This window comes from Daldinia loculata, assembly GCF_022478755.1.
Source record: "Daldinia loculata strain CBS 113971 unplaced genomic scaffold F4817scaffold_46, whole genome shotgun sequence".
Lineage (NCBI taxonomy): Eukaryota > Fungi > Ascomycota > Sordariomycetes > Xylariales > Hypoxylaceae > Daldinia > Daldinia loculata.
The window spans coordinates 160,549-179,881 of record NW_026054900.1 but is presented as its reverse complement, the minus strand read 5'-3'; the positions used below and the strand labels follow the sequence as shown (position 1 = coordinate 179,881).

General features: G+C 47.1%; 6 protein-coding genes across 6 annotated transcripts; 3 read left to right on the top strand and 3 right to left on the bottom strand.

Annotated features, from left to right (window-relative positions):
* The first annotated feature begins 118 nt into the window (after positions 1 to 118).
* F4817DRAFT_345754 (Serine/threonine-protein kinase Rio1) lies at positions 119 to 2,820 on the top strand. Its single transcript, XM_049304310.1, has 2 exons — positions 119 to 1,958; positions 2,078 to 2,820. The coding sequence occupies exons 1-2, from the start codon at positions 444 to 446 to the stop codon at positions 2,183 to 2,185; spliced, it is 1,623 nt and encodes a 540-aa protein (XP_049156529.1). The 5' UTR covers positions 119 to 443; the 3' UTR covers positions 2,186 to 2,820.
* Positions 2,821 to 2,873: 53 nt separating this feature from the next.
* On the bottom strand, positions 2,874 to 7,652 carry F4817DRAFT_345752 (uncharacterized protein). The gene is made up of 4 exons (XM_049304309.1): positions 7,298 to 7,652; positions 5,920 to 6,973; positions 5,711 to 5,853; positions 2,874 to 5,554 (listed from the first exon to the last, which is right to left on the bottom strand). The coding sequence occupies exons 2-4, from the start codon at positions 6,944 to 6,946 to the stop codon at positions 3,389 to 3,391; spliced, it is 3,336 nt and encodes a 1,111-aa protein (XP_049156528.1). The 5' UTR covers positions 6,947 to 6,973; positions 7,298 to 7,652; the 3' UTR covers positions 2,874 to 3,388.
* A 1,700-nt stretch (positions 7,653 to 9,352) lies between these two features.
* F4817DRAFT_345749 (terpenoid synthase) lies at positions 9,353 to 12,011 on the top strand. Its single transcript, XM_049304308.1, has 5 exons — positions 9,353 to 9,655; positions 9,706 to 10,373; positions 10,439 to 10,882; positions 10,943 to 11,066; positions 11,133 to 12,011. Exons 2-5 carry the CDS (start codon positions 10,039 to 10,041, stop codon positions 11,439 to 11,441), a joined length of 1,212 nt encoding a protein of 403 aa, XP_049156527.1. The 5' UTR covers positions 9,353 to 9,655; positions 9,706 to 10,038; the 3' UTR covers positions 11,442 to 12,011.
* Positions 12,012 to 12,835: 824 nt separating this feature from the next.
* Positions 12,836 to 16,254, bottom strand: F4817DRAFT_345743 (uncharacterized protein). The gene is made up of 2 exons (XM_049304307.1): positions 13,636 to 16,254; positions 12,836 to 13,580 (listed from the first exon to the last, which is right to left on the bottom strand). Exons 1-2 carry the CDS (start codon positions 15,995 to 15,997, stop codon positions 13,219 to 13,221), a joined length of 2,724 nt encoding a protein of 907 aa, XP_049156526.1. The 5' UTR covers positions 15,998 to 16,254; the 3' UTR covers positions 12,836 to 13,218.
* A 429-nt stretch (positions 16,255 to 16,683) lies between these two features.
* On the top strand, positions 16,684 to 17,752 carry F4817DRAFT_201823 (Snf7-domain-containing protein). Its single transcript, XM_049298593.1, has 4 exons — positions 16,684 to 17,026; positions 17,095 to 17,155; positions 17,216 to 17,473; positions 17,527 to 17,752. Exons 1-4 carry the CDS (start codon positions 16,839 to 16,841, stop codon positions 17,665 to 17,667), a joined length of 648 nt encoding a protein of 215 aa, XP_049156525.1. The 5' UTR covers positions 16,684 to 16,838; the 3' UTR covers positions 17,668 to 17,752.
* Positions 17,753 to 17,836: 84 nt separating this feature from the next.
* On the bottom strand, positions 17,837 to 19,258 carry F4817DRAFT_367292 (putative Fe-containing alcohol dehydrogenase; the record flags this gene model as incomplete). Its single annotated transcript, XM_049307096.1, has 3 exons — positions 17,837 to 18,234; positions 18,370 to 18,856; positions 18,917 to 19,258. The coding sequence occupies 3 exons, from the start codon at positions 19,256 to 19,258 to the stop codon at positions 17,837 to 17,839; spliced, it is 1,227 nt and encodes a 408-aa protein (XP_049156524.1).
* Positions 19,259 to 19,333: the final 75 nt, after the last annotated feature.

The window sequence follows — 19,333 nt, the reverse complement described above, 5'->3', positions numbered from 1 at the left end:
TGAACATATTCAGGTACTTATGTACTTAACATTAACTACGACTAATGCAAGTCACATGTATACTATGCCCTAAGTTCGATAAGATAAAGTTGGTGGGGTTACGTTCAAGGTTAGTGGGGTTGACCCTGTCTGAGTCTGTGTCACCTCCAGAATTGTAAACCGCTGTTCAATAAAGTCAAAGGTTATTTTTGCAAACAACTTTATTACCTTTTAACAATCTTCATCAATTCCATTCCATTGACCCAGCGCCGTACTATTATACAAGTAGAGGCCTCACCAGACCAGACCCGTGGAGAACAATCCGAAACCAGAATTCCTCAAGTAGCTCTTATACACTCTTATACATATATTAGGATATATCAAGCCAATATTACTTCCGACAAAAGAAATTCCACTTGCCGTCTTCAATAGCGCCGTCGCAAATATCTATCCAAATATCTATCATGGAGACCGAAAACTCCACGACGATACCACCATCGCAATCGACTCACTTACCTAGCGCCAATTCTCATGATGAAATAGCGAACCGGGAAATTCCCAGAAGTCTAGCCGATGCCGATGCTGCCCCAGAAACTTCGGATGACGATGACGATCTGGACTCTGTCTTCAACGATTACGATGATATTGACGATGGCCTCGGCCTAGATGGGGAACCAGACATAACGCGAAACTTCAACCGACAACAACCCCTGCATTCTAATCAGCAGAAACCTGCCGCTAACACCGTCGCTAGCGTAGATGATCAGATCACGGCTCTCTCAAGACATGCTGCTAAGATACGACTAGACGATGTCAAGGAGGGACAAGATCGGGAGAAGGATAAGGCCGATAGGGCTACGAGCGAACAGGTCCTTGATCAGAGAACCCGTATGATTCTTTACCAGATGATCAATCGCGGCGTAGTCAACGAGATACATGGCGCAATTAGTACGGGCAAGGAGGCCAACGTATATGGTGCTATCGCATATCCTGATATCAACGGACCGCCCGTCCAGCGCGCTGTCAAGGTCTACAAGACAGCCATATTAAGCTTCAAAGACCGCGAGAGATACATCACTGGCGAGCACCGCTTTAAATCCGGCTCAAACAAGGGCAACAGCAGGAGAATGGTCCAGCTATGGGCAGAAAAGGAATATCGCAACTTGCAGAGAATACATTCTGCCGCTATTCCTTGCCCTGAACCCCTACAGCTCAAGCTCCACGTCCTCTTGATGAGCTTCCTCGGAGATAAGAAAGGATACGCGTACCCGCGATTGCGCGACGCCAACATTCCCCGCGATGATGCGGATCAACTTTGGAGAAAACTCTACGTTCAACTCTTGGGTATCATGCGACGCATGTACCAGGTTACGCGGCTAGTGCACGCAGATCTGAGTGAATACAATATTCTATACAATGACGGACAACTCTACATCATCGATGTGTCTCAAAGCGTTGAGCACGATCATCCTCGGTCACTGGAGTTTCTTCGAATGGATATCAAGAACACAGGTGACTTCTTCCGCAGACAAGGAGTCGACACGCTATCCGATCGTACCATCTTCGACTTCATCACGGAGTCCAAGGGCGCGGTGGAAGAGCCAAGACTATCAGAAGTGATAGAAGAACTATACGCTTCGAGGTCGCAACCCGCTGACGACGAGGCAGCAGCAGCCGAGCTGGAGGTCGACAATGAGGTCTTCCGAAATCAATATATCCCCCAGACACTAGAACAGGTCTACGATATCGAGAAGGACGCACAGAAGATCGGGGAGGGTGAGGGAGACAAGCTCGTCTACAGGAACCTCCTCGCGGACCAAGTAGTGACTAAGCCGAGAGAGGCAAACCTGAACTCAGAGGACGAGTCGGATGAAGGAGTAGCTCTCGATAGTGACGACGACGACGATGATGATGACGAGAGTAGATTTGCGAAGGGGACACCGCGGGGCAAACGGTTTGAAGATAAGGATGAGAAGAAGGTATGTTATACATTAACATGATATCCCGTTTTCATTACTTCCCCCCTCCCCTTAACATGTATATCCGCTTTATTATATTATTCTAAAGTTAGAGGACATGTCATACTAATAAATTACAGCAACGCAAGCAAGCGACGAAGGAGGCCAAGGCCGAGAAGCGGAAAGAAAAGATGCCGAAGCATCTCAAGAAACGCCTAGTTGCTGCAACGTCCAGAAAAAACAAGTAGATACGGGGCTACAGTCAATGAAAAAAAAACGGGGGTTCAGCCTGTCATTTAGTATATAAATACCAGCGTCAGCGCCCTTAAACGTGTATAGTTCTTCGTGTCCTAGTATTCGGAAGAGGTAAGTCGTTTTGATCTCGTACTTTTCCAACTTCCAAACCAAAGCACTCTAGCAATCATATGACGAAATCCCAAAGCGCACAGTCTAGGCCGGCCACTGCGTTTTTGCTAGCTCCTAGTAATAACCGTGGCTTGGTTCTTGGTTGGAATGCGTACTGAGCTAGCTGCTCCCCCCCTTTTTGGCGGGAGTTATATGCGGATCAAAGAGAGCCCTGATGATTGCTTTTGCTATCTATTTTGTTATGTCTATTTCACTATCCTATTCCCCCTCGTAAGAGATATTCGTTTAACTTATTTACTGAAATCTCTATTTGTGATTGTGTACCTAGATAAAGTATAGGTTAGGAGGTACTTTTCTGCTTGCTTCGCACATTATAACATCTAAGTTACGACCCGAGACTACGATGTCAAAGCGCTTAGACCTGAATGAACATATGTATACTTATTTAGAATTATGAGGTCTTCAAGCAATTCTCAAATTACGTATGTTAATCTGATAGCCCATATATTTATTAAATGCCAAGGTTTAAGAGCAAGTATTACTTTTGCTTCAACAGGACTCTACTATAGACTAGAGTACAATATTAGAGGTATCCATCATACGTGTAATCCCATCACCGTCATATAAATGCAAATAGTAATCTATCCTTCCGAAATCCAGACGTTGAGGTACTGAATATAACTATAATATTAATATTTGACTATCTACAAAGAATGCATAATATCAACTCTATGATTTCCCGACACGCCATTCTATACATGATCCTCCATCCAGTCTTGGTACATGCCGATTTCGAGTGATACTATCTATCGTTCTGCTTCAATGTTACCTAGGTATATGTGTTGTTATATATGCGACGAGCAGTAGAGCTAGGTAATTGAGTCTCCGCCGAACAAGCCGGCGGATGCTGTTTAGTTAGTCGTGATACGTTAGTTATATAGACTCGTGAACCACTTTAGTCAATCTGGAGTCTGATCCTAATTACCTCCGAAACTTTTCCTTTCTCTACGCACCATCCCAACCTTATGTCCCGTCCCTCCTCGTTTCCCGAGCTAGAAGCACATCGTCACACGTCATCGTCAATCTCATCTCGCAAGGCCAACACTCCCTCTCCTGCCCATTAGTACTTCCATCTCGACGAGCTCGACGGCATACTCGGGCTCCCCCTCTAGCGTATCTCGTATTAGGTCTACAGCCGCTACTGTCGTCGTGGACTGGTTTTCTCCTTCTCCGGTTGTAACTTGGATGTCGGTATTGGGATCCGCGCCGTGCTGTAGTAACGCCTTGATGGCGGCAACCCATCTCTCGCGATTCTCCATGAGCCTCGCGCTCGATGACGTCTCTAGCAAGTGCGTCATCGTAACGCTGCCCCTTGAGAAGTAATTACGTCCTGCTTTCAATGCCTTCGTCCACAGCCTCTCGTCATCGCGTGCGGATGCTCCTGCGTCGAACAGAATATCTAGCAAGCGGGAATCTGGCATATCGTGATGGAACTCCGAGTAATCTCCACTGAGAGTAGCACAAGCGCTGATGCCATCGGCCTTGGGGCTGACGACGAAAGGCAGAAGCTCCTGGGCCTTCTTCCTTCTCGCGTCACCACTTAATTTATTTAGTTTTGTATCGACGTATCGGACTAGGCTAGCCTGGACGGCGAGGGTTAGGAAGTCTTTCCGTTTAGGTGGCTTGCCAATATCCATTGGTTCGTAACTAGACCAGTGTTTCTTGAGAAGACTTGGGAGCCGACTCTCGTACCAGTCGGGATCCTCGTGGAGAGGCTTGTGACTCTGCAGAGCCGCGACCCAGATCTGTTGGCATGTACTATCTACCTCGTCCAACAGCTCGCAATATTTCTCTAAGTCATCAATCTTATTGTCAATCCTCTCAGCATACCGCATCACGTTCGAAAGTAATAGCCATGCATCAGGCCGGATTCGCCAGCTTGGCCATGCCAATACCGGAGATTGCGTAATTCCAAAAACTTTGATGTGCCTCGCAAATCCACTAAGTAGTGAGAAGTCCAGCTCTATATCACTGACGGGTTCGACACCAGGAAGTTTCTGCCATATGTCCTTGCGTCGTACCCATTCCTTAGCTGTCTGATCAGAAAAGACGACTCGTTTCCCCGTTTCTACGGTGTTGGAGTTAGTGGATATCCCCGTCTCGGCAGTTAGAAGGCCGACGCAACAGGTTTGTAACCGCCTCTGCATTTCATCGGCCAGCTGTTCGACGGCATCATTGTCATAAGGACGCTTGTTATCGTAAACCATCCTCAGCTCGCCCGTGCTAGGGTGCAGATAGCCTTCTTCAGCAAATGCGAGTGTAATTAAGCTCAGCGGCTGCTGCGCTCTGAGGACAATATGAAAAATCCTAGATGCGCTACGCTGATATTCGTGGCTTAGGTTTTGCAGCATACGCATGTACAGGCCGTCGGGTCCTCCAAGGTGCGACGGTAAAGAGTTCAACATGCTCCTTAAACTGCGCAAACTGCAACCGACCACCATATCGATCGCTAGCCTCGCCCATAGTATATCGCCATGACTCTTCTGGGCTAGCTCCCTACAGAGATTATTGGTATCCGGTAGCCCAGGAGCCTCATCTTCAAGTCGGCCTGCCACATATTGTGTAATAGACCGTTCTGTGTGATCTTGGAGCTTGATTCTTGGAACGCCAACAAAAGCTTCCTCAAACACTGATAGTTCACGTGAGGTGATGATGAATTTGATATTGTCTTTGTTGCCCATACTGTTGACGAGTTTCGAGATCTCCACGTGAGAATCCATGGCCCATTTGCTCTGGCCCCAAAACTCATCTCCTGTGTTCTTGTAAGTGACATCAAGTTCCTTTGGCTCGTATTGATCCTTCCGATCTATAATGCGATATTCATCGAGTCCGTCCATGAAAATGAAGAGGCGTAGGTTGTCGGACATCTGGGCGAAGATAGAGTAGAATGCTTGGTTAAGATTGCGGTTGCTGGTGAATAGTACTGGAGGTGGCCAAGGACCATCGAAAAAGCTAGGAAAGGCGACTCTAATGAGATCACGTCTTGCCGATAGGATTTGGTACAAAATACTGCGTTGGAAGCCTTCGTAGGATTTCTGGATCGGACCACCACCTTCGAACATAAAGAAACAAGCCATGTGAAAATCACCCCCGTGTCCCCACCCGTCGAGGAGTTGCTCTCTCAACTGCTCGGATCGCCATAGGTGCCTCATCATCGTCGACTTTCCAGATCCAGCAGTGCCACTAATCCACTACACAACCAGAGTTAATCAACGCTGCAAAAGGTACTGTATGAAAAAGAAATAGCTTGGCTAGTTATCTTAGTCCTGATATCAGATGATGGCCACAACTGAGGACTATATAACCCCAAGCAAACGGCAAAGGGACAATAAAACCAAGGCACTTACTAGGACGGTATCATTAGATCTGAGGAAATTAGGGAGGGGAGATTGGTTAGGGTCCAAGATCCAGTCACACGTATCGCCATAGGCCGGGTCTATTCGGGACTCGCGTTCATTCATAGTGTCGAAGTAAAGCGCATTAAGGATTTCTAAACCCTAAGAGTTAGTCACGAAAGAATAACGTATATAAGGTAGAAGCGCCGGGTATCATGTACCTTGATTTCGGGGTTCCCTCGCCTCGACTTCGGCGGGTGTTAGAGCAGTTGCTGCTTTGACGAGATACTGAACAATCTGCGCATATCCCGGGTCGTCTCTGCTCTTACACCTTGCAAGGTCTTGGTGAGTTACCATCACGTCGAGCTTTGATACATTGAAGCCCTCGTAGGTTGTGCAGTCCCTTGGGACCATCATCTGGATCGTCCCCCTTCCCAATTCCATTCCATCAGCATCCTTTACCACATCAGCCGAGGCCGTTATGGTCGTTGGCAACTTTTCTCGAGCACATATAATTCTTATGTCTCTCGAAATCATAAGAAACGTGCTGTGAAGGTTCTCGAAGGCTTTGTCACTCTCCCTGAAAGCTTTCAGGAGCTGAGGAGTCGGCGGAATCGGTGATAACAGAGCAGTTGTAGCAATGCATTCACCTAGGGAACGCTTTCCACCCCTTACGTGAGGTGTACCTAAGAAGACGCATCCAATAGTCTTAGGGTACACGTTGCCCAGCTCGACGTGTGTACCATATATCCGTGACATTGCCGCCGTGACCAAGGCCTCTTTGACAACGAGACCGCCTATGCCATGGCCTACAAAGATGATGGGACGTTTTGTCCCAGTACGGATACGAGCAATATCCGCTAGCAGGTTTTCTGCTTGCTCGGAAAATGTGCCGCTAGTACTCAAGGCTCCGACCCATCCCCATACAATAATTCTAACACCCGGGATGTCCTGCCCGAGAAAGTCGCGAGGAAAGCAGACACCGGCTTTTGTCCAGGTCCCGCTTCGTTGGCCGTAGAGTCCATGGACGAAAACAATGTCGATGCCGTCGTCGCCGTGTTGGGTGCCGTCAAAGAGGACAAGAGGACCTCGGCCATCTGGGCGTATCAGGATCTTTTCCCGAGAGTCGAGTGTCGAGCTACTCGACCGGCCTACGCGGTCTAGGCGTAAGCTTGAAGAAGAAGCCGGGTCGCGCGATCCACGAGCGGCACGAGCTATTCTAGCCAGAGTTTCCCTGATCCTATTCATTGTTCATCGACGGTATCTCCCCCTCCTCTAAACATCCTAAACATGGTCAAGAAAAGATTGACGCAAATGGTTGAAGAAAAGCAAACTAAGTGAGTGAAGTTTGCGCGATGTCAGATGGGGTGGGCTTTTAGCCGTGAGCACTGGCCTACATAGGGTCTAGGGCATATGACAACGACCCGTGCCGAGTCCATTTAATAGCTACCGGAAGGCTGCCGTTGGAGCCGTGGGCTAATAAACTGCGTGCTTTGGGGATAGACATGCAGGCAAGGGGTTACGGACAGACAGACAGACAGGTACATGGTAGACAAGCTGGGATTCGTGGCCCTGCGGAGCTGCAAAAATGATACTGACACGTTCTCATACCCCTGTTTCCTATCCAGGTCTTGTCCTATGTAAGTCCCTATCTCTCGACCCTTGTTCTAGGTATGTTCTAGGCAAGTAAGTAGCCCTGCTTCTCGACATAACTCTCTTGGCGGCCATGTGCGGTTTGCGTGGTTTTGCGTTTTGCCTTTACAGATTTGTCACCACTCAAGGGAAAATACTGCAAGTCATGTTTCATCCGTCGCATGTTATTCTTTGTTGCCCGTACCCAAGGAGGGGGAAGTGTTAAGATCACCAGTCCGGGATGTGTTCCTGTAAGATATATTCCTAGTTAGTTGTCCTGCAAGTAAGAACTTATAAACTTATATTCATATGTAATCTATCTGCATCATGTACATAACATTATGTAAGTTATGTAATCCGTACATACCTACCTTAGTCTTCTGTCTAGTGTACGGAACCGCAAGGTCTTTCCACACCTCTGGGAAAGTAGCGCGACAGGTGCATGAGCTAGTGTAGTTGCATATTTAACCGCATTTACGGATTATGTATGTCCATATTGTGATTGCACTATTTGCACCAAACTTGAGAAGTTACCTAACCTATCTCATTTAGACATGCATAAGTAGCGAAGTAGCCTATGTGTACTATAATATTAGTGCAGGTCACAGAACAAGGGTCTTTAGGTACTTCTCTCACCTCTTACCTTAGGTACCTTTACTTGACAGGTCACATTTGTAATTCGGTCTACATTTCGTATTAGGATAAATACTTGGGTACATCTCTCAGTTCGTGTAGCGAGCTGCATTCCGTGATATCGGAACATTCGCTGGTAGGTTACCGAATGGTATTCGCCACTTTTGAGCCGCGGTTCTGCAGCAAAACTATCATATCTCACTATCATGTCTTACGTACATTGTACATATGTATGTTAGGTACTTTATCATATATATTTACATTATGTAATACCTAATATACCTAATACCTAATACCTAATATAAACCTCACCTCCTATTTACCTACCTAGTTAGGTTTTAAGACCTTAACGTCTAACTCCGCTGACCGCGCCGACGAAAAGGAAAAAAACCAACAGCAGCAAGATAATGGAACTAGCTTCGCTAGTTGAAATAACAGTGCTGTTGAAATAACTTGACAGGCCGAAAGTTCCCTACAAATGTGGGTATAATTATATAGTATAGGTCTCGACCGACTATAACATACCGTGCGATCCCATACTGTCCATACCTTGTTCCACACCTTCACACCTTTCTGACCTTTACACTAACAGACTAACTAAAAGAATGAAAGACACCCCACGCAAACCTCCTACAATGAAATTTCGGGGTGGATCGCGGGAACCGGAGGAGCCCCTCAAAGCCCCTGCTGGAGTCGCGGCCCCGATTATTATTTAACTTTTAACCATGGATGGTCCAGGTTCTTTTCCTGTTTTAGGTAGTCTGGCTAAGAAGTTCTAGAGGCTGGTCGACTTACAAGATCACCCAAGCAAACATGGTGCCAAATCGGGTATCTGAGGATCAGAGGTTGGGGTTTAACCCGCGATCCTCATATTATTCATATTATTCCTCTTATTATCACGAGATTCTAAAATTGTTCTTCCGAACAAGCTTCCGAATTTATAGTAGCTGACCAATCAGATAACTCTATTATAATTGTAGGTTGTCAATCCGTATATAACTAACGATTATTCATTTTGACCGCTTATTTAAGCTTCTTTCAACTTCACAAATATATGCGTTTTTACGTGTGTTATGATTATGCCCTATAAGTCTATGGCATGTCACATGTACTAGATCAGATATACTAGTCGCTGGCGTATTAGCTATGTTACCGTGTAATCAGCCGTTCCAACGTTAGACGGATTATTCGTCTTGGTCCTTTCCGGACGTATTCGCATTTCCGTCCTAAGCATAATCTAGCGGATTCAGAACCTTGTGGGTGGAGGTGGAATAACACATGAGCCACCAAAGTGGATGTTCCCATCGTTTTGCACGTTTTAATCGATCCTAAACTGGTGAGGAAATACATAGTTCAATATCGGTTTTCTTGTGTTGCATGGATACATCACGCCAGTATGTAGAGCCGCCGGAACCGTTATCTGTTTGTAGTTGGTTCTAGTTATTAGTCCTATTCTAGATCCGATCTAGGGCTTCCTGCATACTACCTCCCTCTACAACACCACATGGTATTGACCATTTTCATTCCCCATTACATTATGTACTCTTATGAGCTTCCAAATACGACTTGATGACGATCGTCTGGTAGCTCATGAAACTAGCCGGCGAGAGTGCGGACATTGGCATCATAACGTACCGTGGGCCAACATACATAACCCTTACCTACAAGCCGATTACGTAGATAACCTCCCGTGTATGCGTCCCTCAATGCCGCTTTTCTATAGCCCAACTATAACCAACTAGGCTTCGTTCGACCAATCTATTCCAAGAGTGACACACCATCCTACTGTTTCTAGGTATCACACTGCATTAGGTTGTACTAGAAGGTAGTCCTCGTCGTTCATGTTTGCCAATATTGGCAACTACTCCTCCCTAGCTTTGAGTTGGCGTTGTACCAACCTGCTAGGTATCATCTTTTAGCCGAGTCTTAGACTATATTCCCGAGTTACCGGAACGCCAACATCGGCTCTCACTTATAAGGAGAGAGGAGCCGTGAGGAAAGTAATATGTCTGTTCAACAAATACCAGCTGTTCTCCTCTAAAAATCCTCTAAAAGACAAGAACAAGATAGACAAGATGAAGGTCCAAACAAAGACACAGTTATTGCGCCTCCTGGAGCGATTGCAGTACAAGTTATTATCTGTATTTCCTCGAACTCCCCTCCCGCAAACTACCAAGCCTAATGCCCATTCGGACCTTCGCGACGAAGCTTTGACCTTAGCTACTCAGCTAGATGGAAAGACCTTCCACCTCCCTGACCTATGGAAACTCTTCTCAGAATGGCCGCTCGCTGCCAACCCACACGCAGAGAGGCTCGAGGGCCTCGTGAACTCGATGCTCGAACGCATCATCACTAACGAGAAGAAGTTGAAAGCCTTAAAGAAGGCGGACTTTGGTCGCCTCATGTCCCTGTAAGCTAGCATATCCTAGCCTATATTTCAGTCAAACAATCGACTAATTTAATCTTCCCGCACAGTTGGTATCCTGACGCGGAATGGCCCGAGCTTGAGATAGCCACCGCCTATTCAGTCTGGATTTTCGTGTGGGACGACGAGGTCGATGCCGGAGATACTGACGTGTCTAACGACGAGGAGCTCGCTCGAGCCTACTACCAGAAATCTCTCAGCACAGTCCACTGCCTCCTGGGCCTCGACGAAAGCGAAGGAGCTCCGGAGATAATCACCAAGGAAGAGGAGTCTTTACACCCCAACATGGCTTTATTTGCCGATGTTGGTCGGGGTCTGCGCAACTCAACGGACAGAATACAACGAGAAAGATTCTACCGCGAGTTGGAAAACTTCATGATCAGTGTGGGTGTGGAACATGGACACCGAATGCGAGGCTCTATCCCTACTGTGGAAAAGTACCTCGATATTCGATCCGGGTCTGTCGGCTGTGCTCCTCAGATTGCACTTACAGAGTAAGCAACGAGAAACTTGCCAACATCATAAAGATTCACTACTCACGATATGTCTTTTAGTCACATGCTTAAAGTAAGACTTCCCGAGTCTATCATGGAGTGTGCCCCTATGAAGGAGCTCTGGAAGGAGACGGTTGTTATGTGTCTTATTCTCAACGACATATACTCGGTACAAAAAGAAATAGTAAGCCCTACATACAAACAAACAAACAAATATACAAAAACTCATGTAAGTGCTAACGACCATCAGGCACAATCGTCGCTGTTCAACCTCGTACCAGTGATGTACAAAAACTGCAGCCCCGAAAAGCAGACTCTAGACACAGTAACCAGCGGGATTGAAGCGGCTCTGCGGGAATCCATGAGGGGATTCGAAGAGGCCGCAAAGGCCCTTGTTGAGATGGCGTCAGATAACGCCGAAGTAAGCAGGGACGTGCAGGCCTTTATCAAATGGTGTCGATATTTCATCACAGGGGTGCTACAATGGAGTCTAGAGTCGAAACGGTACGGGATGGCAGACTGCTTGCATAAAGACGGCTCGCTTAGCATAGTGCTTTGAGCAAGTCTGCATAAGTTTTATATACAGTACAGTACAAACGTAACGCATCTCATTTGTACGGATTAGATATTCCATGCATATACCCCTATATAGGAGTTCTACTATAGGCTATAGGTCACATACATACATACACTAGGCAGACTGCGAGGTACCTTAGCTCTACCTAATACACTACAAATACCCCATAACAAGCTGACGGATGGCTCGGATACAACGGATACAACAACGGGTAAAGCTTTTAGTTATGTGCATTCCTCGCGTGCTTCGACGGAGCGCTGGGACCTTCTGCATTTCGCATGTGGGCACGACAACCCACTTCGACTGGTTATCAGCTGAGCGTTGGCATCCCAGGGATCCAGGCCAGGATGTTAGCACCTTTTTTACACGTAGGATTCCTTGTCTGCATGCGTAAGCCACGCGTATGTAGCTGCTGTTGCAGTAGCAGGGGCACCTTTCCTGAACTTCGGGTCGATATCACGCGGCTCATCCCGGATGTTGGATAGTTCCCAAGCGAATCCGCGCATTCGGACATAAGGAGAAATTAAGATTTGATGTACATATGTAGTAACTATTTGGAATTACGTATTATAGAATTGTCGTCACCGCTATGAAACCAAGACCCTTGAGGGTTCATGCGGCGCAGCAAACGTCTCCTGCCGATTGGCGATTGCGTATCCGTGGCGATTGCGTATCCGATTCCCAACATGATCCGGCCCGGCCCGGATTGGTTCCAACACCCCGTACGCCGGCTCACGACGCACACACTATGTACATAATGTAGTGAGGTAGCTACCATGGAAGTTACCTCATATACTACGTGCATAAGGGATGGTACGTTAATCATTGACCAACAACGAGACTGCTCTACACGTGTCAGTACCATGTTTTCTCTCTCCCTTCCCCACTGCTGGCCGAGCTAGTCCTAGATATGTATGATCAACTTACGCGGTTACGTGATATGTAAAGTGGGATATCTGGGCAGATCAATATGATTAGTTAATAACCGATATTCTTACTCGGCTATACTACGTAGTATGCCAAATGTTGTTGGTAAGATGTTGGAAAGACTTAAATCTTGAACAGTCTTTTCAACAATATACCCCTTCCATAGAAAAAGGATATCAAGCTGTTAGATAGTCTAGTTAGAGCTAACTCAGGTGTTTGTCTTCCATGTATACCTAAGTTATGTTGCATGTGGGACCTCAATCTCGGTAGCTTTAATAGCAAACATTGGCGTGATCATCATATAACCCTGAGTTAATGCTGTAATGATACTAGGATACTTATCTATCAGTGCGACTTAATACTACTCGCTCACGTTTACCCCAGTTAATCGTGGTCAATAATTTCCCCGGATACAGTTACATATTACAGAAACATAATGCTACCGTACCTATTACGACGCAAGTAATATTATACTGTCTACGCTATTGATGCTGCTATCTTAATGCTCTACGTAGATCTAAACTCGGTTAAGCCCTGATTTTCCTTATGATTTAGTATAAACTAGTACGTACGTACAAATGGATCGAGGAAAAAGAATGGGGGAGTAGAGTTCATATACTCGTCCAGCCTACAACTGACTCTGGACGCCACAAAACCATTTGCCATTCTACGTTACTCGTGAAGTTTTTTTTTTTCCTCCCTGCCATCATCTCCACCAAGACTATTAGAGAAGGAAGCGCGTGAGCTCAAACAAACAAGATCTCATGCCGATAATTCAAGTGTACCCTCCTCAACGCCATTCCATGCCGTACGTACATAAATATGTCTTGCTTCAAGCAATGTTTACGCCGGCAGAAGGCAGAGGGTGTGCATCGAGATCTATCTCCTCGACTAAGCTGCGTTGGTGGGCACTCTCGCGTACTAGGTTCCCGAAATACTTGAGAGCTACCTCGCTTTCGCCGCGCACCTTCATGGTCTCCTCTTGACGCTTACCAAGTTGTTCGACGGAGCGCGTTAAGGCAACCCGGAGATTGTCCGCAGGGTATCGGAGTACCTTGCGCACCGAACTCGAGATGCGATTGCTATTTGCATGGACGTAGTCGATTGCTGTTAGCTGCGCCGAGATCTTTTCAGATAAGCGGTGAGGTAGTGAATGCGGTATTTGCTGAACAACGTAGACTGTAGCTGAGACGACTAGACAATAATAGTTAGCTTTAATTTCGTATCAATACACCATAGTAATGCATACCTGCTAGGACTAAGCCAGGGACAATTAGCCTTCGAAGGTTGTCATTTCCGACGATCTTCACTATGTTCAGGGTGTGGTCCATCCATCCCATACCTCCAACCAAACGCCCGCCAATCGCAGTGGCAACGGTTAAGGCCATTCCAGTGCCAGCCATCTTCTCTTGCCGTTGCATAAGTGTAGACCAGTCGACTAAGTCCAATAACTCCGTAGGTACGTCGACTTGTTTTGCTAATACGTCACGTCTCCTTCGGAACATAACGTCAGCGCGGAAGTTGAGATCGTGATATTCGTTGCCGAGATGCAATATGCCGAGTTGTTTGATCATATTTACGCCGCCAACAGTCTTCGTCCGTGCGTACTCCTCACAAGACGTGACTGACTCTGAGATCTGAGACAGCATGGCTTCCTTCAACTCTTCGGCGTACTGGAAAACGTGGAATAGACCTGGATAAGGTACGCCAGAATTGCCATCACCAGCATGGGCAATGACCGAGTTGAGTGTGGTCCGGGTGTGGTCATAAATATCTTTACAAGTCTCCTCGATGGTTTGGTCCACATCCTCACTCACTTCAGCTTTTGCTTTCCTTGAAGCTTCTAGCTGAGGCTCGATCACTTCTAATTCGCTCATCACTCGCTCCAGTTCGGACGTGGCCATCTCGGAATTGACAGTAGCAAGTACGTTGACATCGTTGAGGATGTTGAGGAGGTAAGTTTTAGCGGGCGCAAGCTTAGACCGTGCTCGCTTTTCTAAGACGAACCGCCTTAGGGACTGCTCTAGCTTCTCAAAGTCCCGAACCTTCTCCTTGTCCTTGCCTTTTCCTTTGGGATCATCACCAGGGTCATCACCACCTCCACTCGAGCTACCGCTGCCTCCTCCATCTGGACCGCCGGGAGGTGAAGAAACTGGGATAGCATTGCTGGATACGAAATGTACGAGTTCGGTGGACTCTTTGAATGTACGAGGGCTTAGACCATATACCTGATCTAAGATCATCTTCTGGCACCGCTCCTTGTCTCTGATGAGGTCATAACCGTTGACTACCATGAAGATGTACGCTTTTTCTGCCGCAGCAGCCCAAATGAACTCTTTTGCAGACTGGGTGAAATGATTCGCAGCAGATACAACGAAGACAACCACATCAATCTCTTCCTGGCGCGCAAATACGGCCGTCGTCTTGGTCGTGTCAGAATTGAGACCCGGCGCATCAATTAAAGCAATGTCGACAACGCCGTTATTGAGTAATGATTCATCAATCGTTCGCACATCCTTGATGTAAACTTTACATTGCATATAGGTAACATTGTCGAGGACAATCTTCTCTAAGTCATTTAGAGGGAAGACGTCGTAGGTCGATTCGTCGTGTCGATTGTAGATCGAATCTTGATGGACTGCGTGAACCTCCTCAACTCCAGCGTTCTCCCTCGCATCCAAGACTTCGCAGAAAATGCTTGTGCATGGCTGCTGATCTTCCGGGAGAACCTTTCGGCGTAGTAGCGCATTGCAAAACGTAGACTTTCCGGCATTCAGGTCTCCAGTTACTAAAACCTTGCTAGATGTGTCCTCAATTCTTTCACGAAGCACCTGTAAATGCTTGATGGTAGAGCTAATCTTTCCATCTAGCAATGCGGCAATAGATCCTTTCTCAAGAGAATGGACGAGCTCAGTCTGATGTAAACCGCCTAACTTAAGGTCCAACTTTAGAATCGAAAACTCCTGGGCAATCTGCGGCGAAACCAATCTCGGTAAATCCACTGCGTTTTTATTCTCGGCATCCCTACTGGATTCTGCAGTTTCGTAGTCTTCTGCAGTCGTCATCGATCGTCGCAATGGGCGCGGGCGGTGCGAAGAGGATTCTGGGCCCATAGTAGAGGTATGTTGTATTCCTGGACGTGGCGCGGATCGTTCGGGAGAAGCCCTTTCCGCTCTCTGGACCGAAGGATAATGCGCAGGCCAGGCGATATTTGTCTCTTGAAGGGTTTTGAGGAGATCGACGACCTTACTGATGGCGCGATTTAAAGATGATCGATGCTGGTTATACCACATCTGGTGAATAGCTGCTGCTTCCTTTCGGTGTTCAGAGTCCGGACTGCTTGAAGAACGACGTTGAAGCGGCATATCCCCCGACAAGGACGGGTCAGTTCGAGAAGAACCGACCTGTCGCCTAGCATCGTCGCCTGCGATGCTACCGCCGTAGCCCGAATCGTCATCTATGAGTGTTTGTAATCGTGAAGCATGCTGCGAGGAACCGCTGCCGACGGTCATGTAACCCGGGGCTCCGGAAGAAGACGGAGGTGGTGCGGATTCTTCCTCACGATTCCGTCCGCGGCGGCCTTTGCCCTTGCCTTTTTGATTGCCACTCATCGCTTTCGTCAAATTCGTAAACTCATAAGTACCTAATGTATTACCGACTTCGAAATCGATAGTGAGGAATCGATCCTCTGGCTCTCGTAGTGATTCGCGGGGTAGTTGTAAATGAAAGATTTTTTGGGTATTGGGTAAAAAGATGAGCGGTGATAGCTTTTTGCTTTCTCGAATAGAGGCGACCTCGGGAAATTATGGCATGGTGATGCAGAGAAAAAGCTCTGATTGGTTGAGATGATGTGCGCTTAACAAGTGAGTTGCAGCACTTATCGACCCATAACCCTGGATTACATCAGACTTTTAGACATATGTATAAATCGGGTGTTATGCTCCTTTATATGCATATATACCTCATACATTGTATAAGTGTGTTTAGTAGCGGGTGCCAAGCGGGGCCTATTACGCAGCAGGATTGGACATCAATACATTATAAAGAGGTACGTACCTCCCCCAGCGTCATTGCATGTGAGGTTGATCCAACTCAAGGTTCTCATTAATTGGTACGGATCCGTATTTACCAGGCTACACATCGCTGACCGCTGGGAACTTATTGGGAACCTATTAGGAATCAACCGAGATTTATGCCTATTAGGACTCCATCGACGTAACGATACGCGTACTTCACTTAGACTTGTCGAAATTGCTAGAAATCAACGACTTATTCGCCGGCAATCCGACACCTTCTCAGCCTGAGCACGGTTCCTAGCTGCCTTGTGTGAAATACTTCGACTTCCGCAGCGATGAACGTAAGCCGGCGAACACAATAGCTCGCAAATGGTTATATAGGAATGGAAAGCTGACTATCTACGGCTAGATCCTAGAATGGGCCTTCGGCAAGCGCATGACGCCTGCCGAGCGTCTACGCAAGAACCAGCGCATGATCGATAAAGCAATCCGAGAACTAGATCAAGTGCGAGTTAAACTAGAGAAGCAGGAGAAGACTCTCGTCGGCCAGATTAAACAGAGTGCGCAAAAGGGGCAAATGGGAGCAGCTAAGATCCAAGCGAAGGATCTAGTACGTACGAGAAGGTAAGAAGCTCTAGGACCTTGGACGATTACGTGGGGGATCCCACTAATACCCGATCGCCCTTCTGCAGATATGTCGAGAAGTTCTACGGGATGAGGAGTCAGCTACAGAAAATATCATTACGGCTACAGGTCAGTCGCTTCTAGTCGCGAACCTATTGGTTGCATCACACTGACGAGCACGCACTTTAGACCCATCGAACCAACGAGCAAATGATGCAAGCAATGAAAGGAGCCACGGTAGCCCTCGGCAGTATGAACAGGTCGATGAACTTGCCCGCATTACAGCGTATCGCCATGGAATTCGAACGAGAGACTGCTATAATGGACGAGAGGCAGGAGATGATGGATGATGCGATCGACGATGCAATGGACGTTGGCATAGAAGAGGAGGGTGATGAAGTTGTGGAGCAAGTCTTAGAGGAAATTGGTGTCGACCTGAACCAAGCCGTAAGTAAACTACTCGCCGTAAGTCGCAAGCCTCGCTGTCTAACACTAAATAGTTCGGAGAGACCCCGACAGGCCTTCAATCCGAGAAAGTCCCCGAAGGTCGGATTGCCCAAGCTATCGGTGGCCCCAGCGGCGGCGGTGGGGATCCCGGGGATGACGATCTCCAGGCTCGTCTTGACAGTTTGAGGAAATAAATATCGATTAGGTGCAAGGTTTTAAGTGCGACAGCGAAGGATTTACCAGAGACTGGACTTATTGAGACATTAATATGTGCGGATATGAGCGCAAGGCGTGGAAGCTTGGGATCTGTTTTTATGGACATTGTTTTATCTCATGCGGGATAATATACATTACGAACACAGCTCATTTGAGTACCATCCTCAGTATCTCTAACACGCCCTCCTTATCCAGAGGAGCCGGATTGGTCTGCACCCACCGATCCTTTAAACTGTTCTCGGCGATACCGCTAAGTTTATCTTCCCCAATACCGACCTCACTAAGCGTCCTCGGCAACCCAAGAGCGCGGATGATAGCATCCATCAAATCACCAAGGTCGGCCGTCTCCTTTTCCAGTCCTTTCTGAGCAAAAATCTCTCTGGCTTTAGAGTCTTCCCAGAGGAGCTGGATAATGGCGTTCTGGCGTTCGACATTTGCGCCCTTCTTGTAGTTATATTTACACACGGCTGGGTTAAGAATACAACTCGTCTCGCCATGACTCACGCCCGCTGGACCTAGTTGATGACCGATACCGTCTGTAGTAACTGGAGTTAGCAATCTCTATCTTCAAGAGCTTTGGAATTAATTTAATGACGGGTATTAGTCTTGAGAATTTATAGCTTAGGTACTTAGAGTAGACTGATAGGGCCTAGTTGAGGAAAGTCTGAGATTTCACTTACGGCTTGCCCCTAAAGGCACTCCCCGACTGCACGCGCCCATAGCATCTCTAGCACCGAGTTGACACTCCAATCGTGCCTCGAGGTCTTTAGGATTCTGCTTGCTCTTGATTAAACCCGGGATAAGCTTAGATAGCCCATCTCTAGCATATTGATCTGCTGCATCGTCACTCTTCAGGGAACAGAGGGTTTCCACGCAATGATCTACGGCTTTGATACCGGTGCTTAGCCAGACTTTATCGGGCGTTGTCGTACTAAGTTCTGGGTCAAGGATGACTAGGGCAGGACCCTGCAGTGCTCCCGAAAAGGAGTGTTTTTGTCCTGTCTCGTCGTTCGTTGCACCTGCAAAGGACGAATACTCGCCACCCGAGAGCGACGTGGGGATGCAAACAACTGGCACTTTTGATGGCTTGATATCATCGCGCTTTTTTGGGCTTGTTGGACAGAGCGAGTCTAGCTCAGCGTGAGTTGAGACATCGTTTGCTAGTGCCTAGTATGTACATGTTAGTATCGTAGCCCCTTTATTATTAGTCACGGGATATAAGCATACGAATGAGACTATTTTGGCCGCGTCTGTTAGACTTCCCGCGCCTAGCGTAACGATTAGGTCTGCATCGACTTTTCTTGTGTCGGCTACAACTTCAAGTATCTCAGACCAGAGAGAATGCGGCTTCATGCCAATCCTGACACCGGCAATTTTGTTGCCTAGTCTTCTTTTAAGCTCGTCGAGGTATGCCGTATTTCCTGCAAGAGATCTAGAGCAGATAACATAGATTTTAGTTGCATGAAATGTACTGTCTGCATGCTTAAGGAGCGATTCGACGAAGGGCAATCCGAAGCTTAGAAGCGGTCGTTCCTGATCTTTGAAAGCTGGGCCAAATGTCTCTGTCATATTGGGCAACATAATTTTATTTTTTTGATTATTATAATTATCGTAGTTACCGTTAAGCTTCGAATCTCATTCCGA

Coding starts and splice junctions, on each gene's coding strand:
- F4817DRAFT_345754 (XM_049304310.1), top strand. CDS start 444: ATGGAGACCGAAAACTCCACGACGATACCACCATCGCAATCGACTCAC. Junction 1,959..2,077: donor AAGATAAGGATGAGAAGAAG/GTATGTTATACA, acceptor AATAAATTACAG/CAACGCAAGCAAGCGACGAA.
- F4817DRAFT_345752 (XM_049304309.1), bottom strand. CDS start 6,946: ATGAATAGGATCAGGGAAACTCTGGCTAGAATAGCTCGTGCCGCTCGT. Junction 5,854..5,919: donor GAGGGAACCCCGAAATCAAG/GTACATGATACC, acceptor CTTAGGGTTTAG/AAATCCTTAATGCGCTTTAC. Junction 5,555..5,710: donor GATCTAATGATACCGTCCTA/GTAAGTGCCTTG, acceptor CTGGTTGTGTAG/TGGATTAGTGGCACTGCTGG.
- F4817DRAFT_345749 (XM_049304308.1), top strand. CDS start 10,039: ATGAAGGTCCAAACAAAGACACAGTTATTGCGCCTCCTGGAGCGATTG. Junction 10,374..10,438: donor TTTGGTCGCCTCATGTCCCT/GTAAGCTAGCAT, acceptor CTTCCCGCACAG/TTGGTATCCTGACGCGGAAT. Junction 11,067..11,132: donor ACTCGGTACAAAAAGAAATA/GTAAGCCCTACA, acceptor AACGACCATCAG/GCACAATCGTCGCTGTTCAA.
- F4817DRAFT_345743 (XM_049304307.1), bottom strand. CDS start 15,997: ATGAGTGGCAATCAAAAAGGCAAGGGCAAAGGCCGCCGCGGACGGAAT. Junction 13,581..13,635: donor CCCTGGCTTAGTCCTAGCAG/GTATGCATTACT, acceptor ATTATTGTCTAG/TCGTCTCAGCTACAGTCTAC.
- F4817DRAFT_201823 (XM_049298593.1), top strand. CDS start 16,839: ATGACGCCTGCCGAGCGTCTACGCAAGAACCAGCGCATGATCGATAAA. Junction 17,156..17,215: donor AAATATCATTACGGCTACAG/GTCAGTCGCTTC, acceptor CACGCACTTTAG/ACCCATCGAACCAACGAGCA. Junction 17,474..17,526: donor GTGTCGACCTGAACCAAGCC/GTAAGTAAACTA, acceptor AACACTAAATAG/TTCGGAGAGACCCCGACAGG.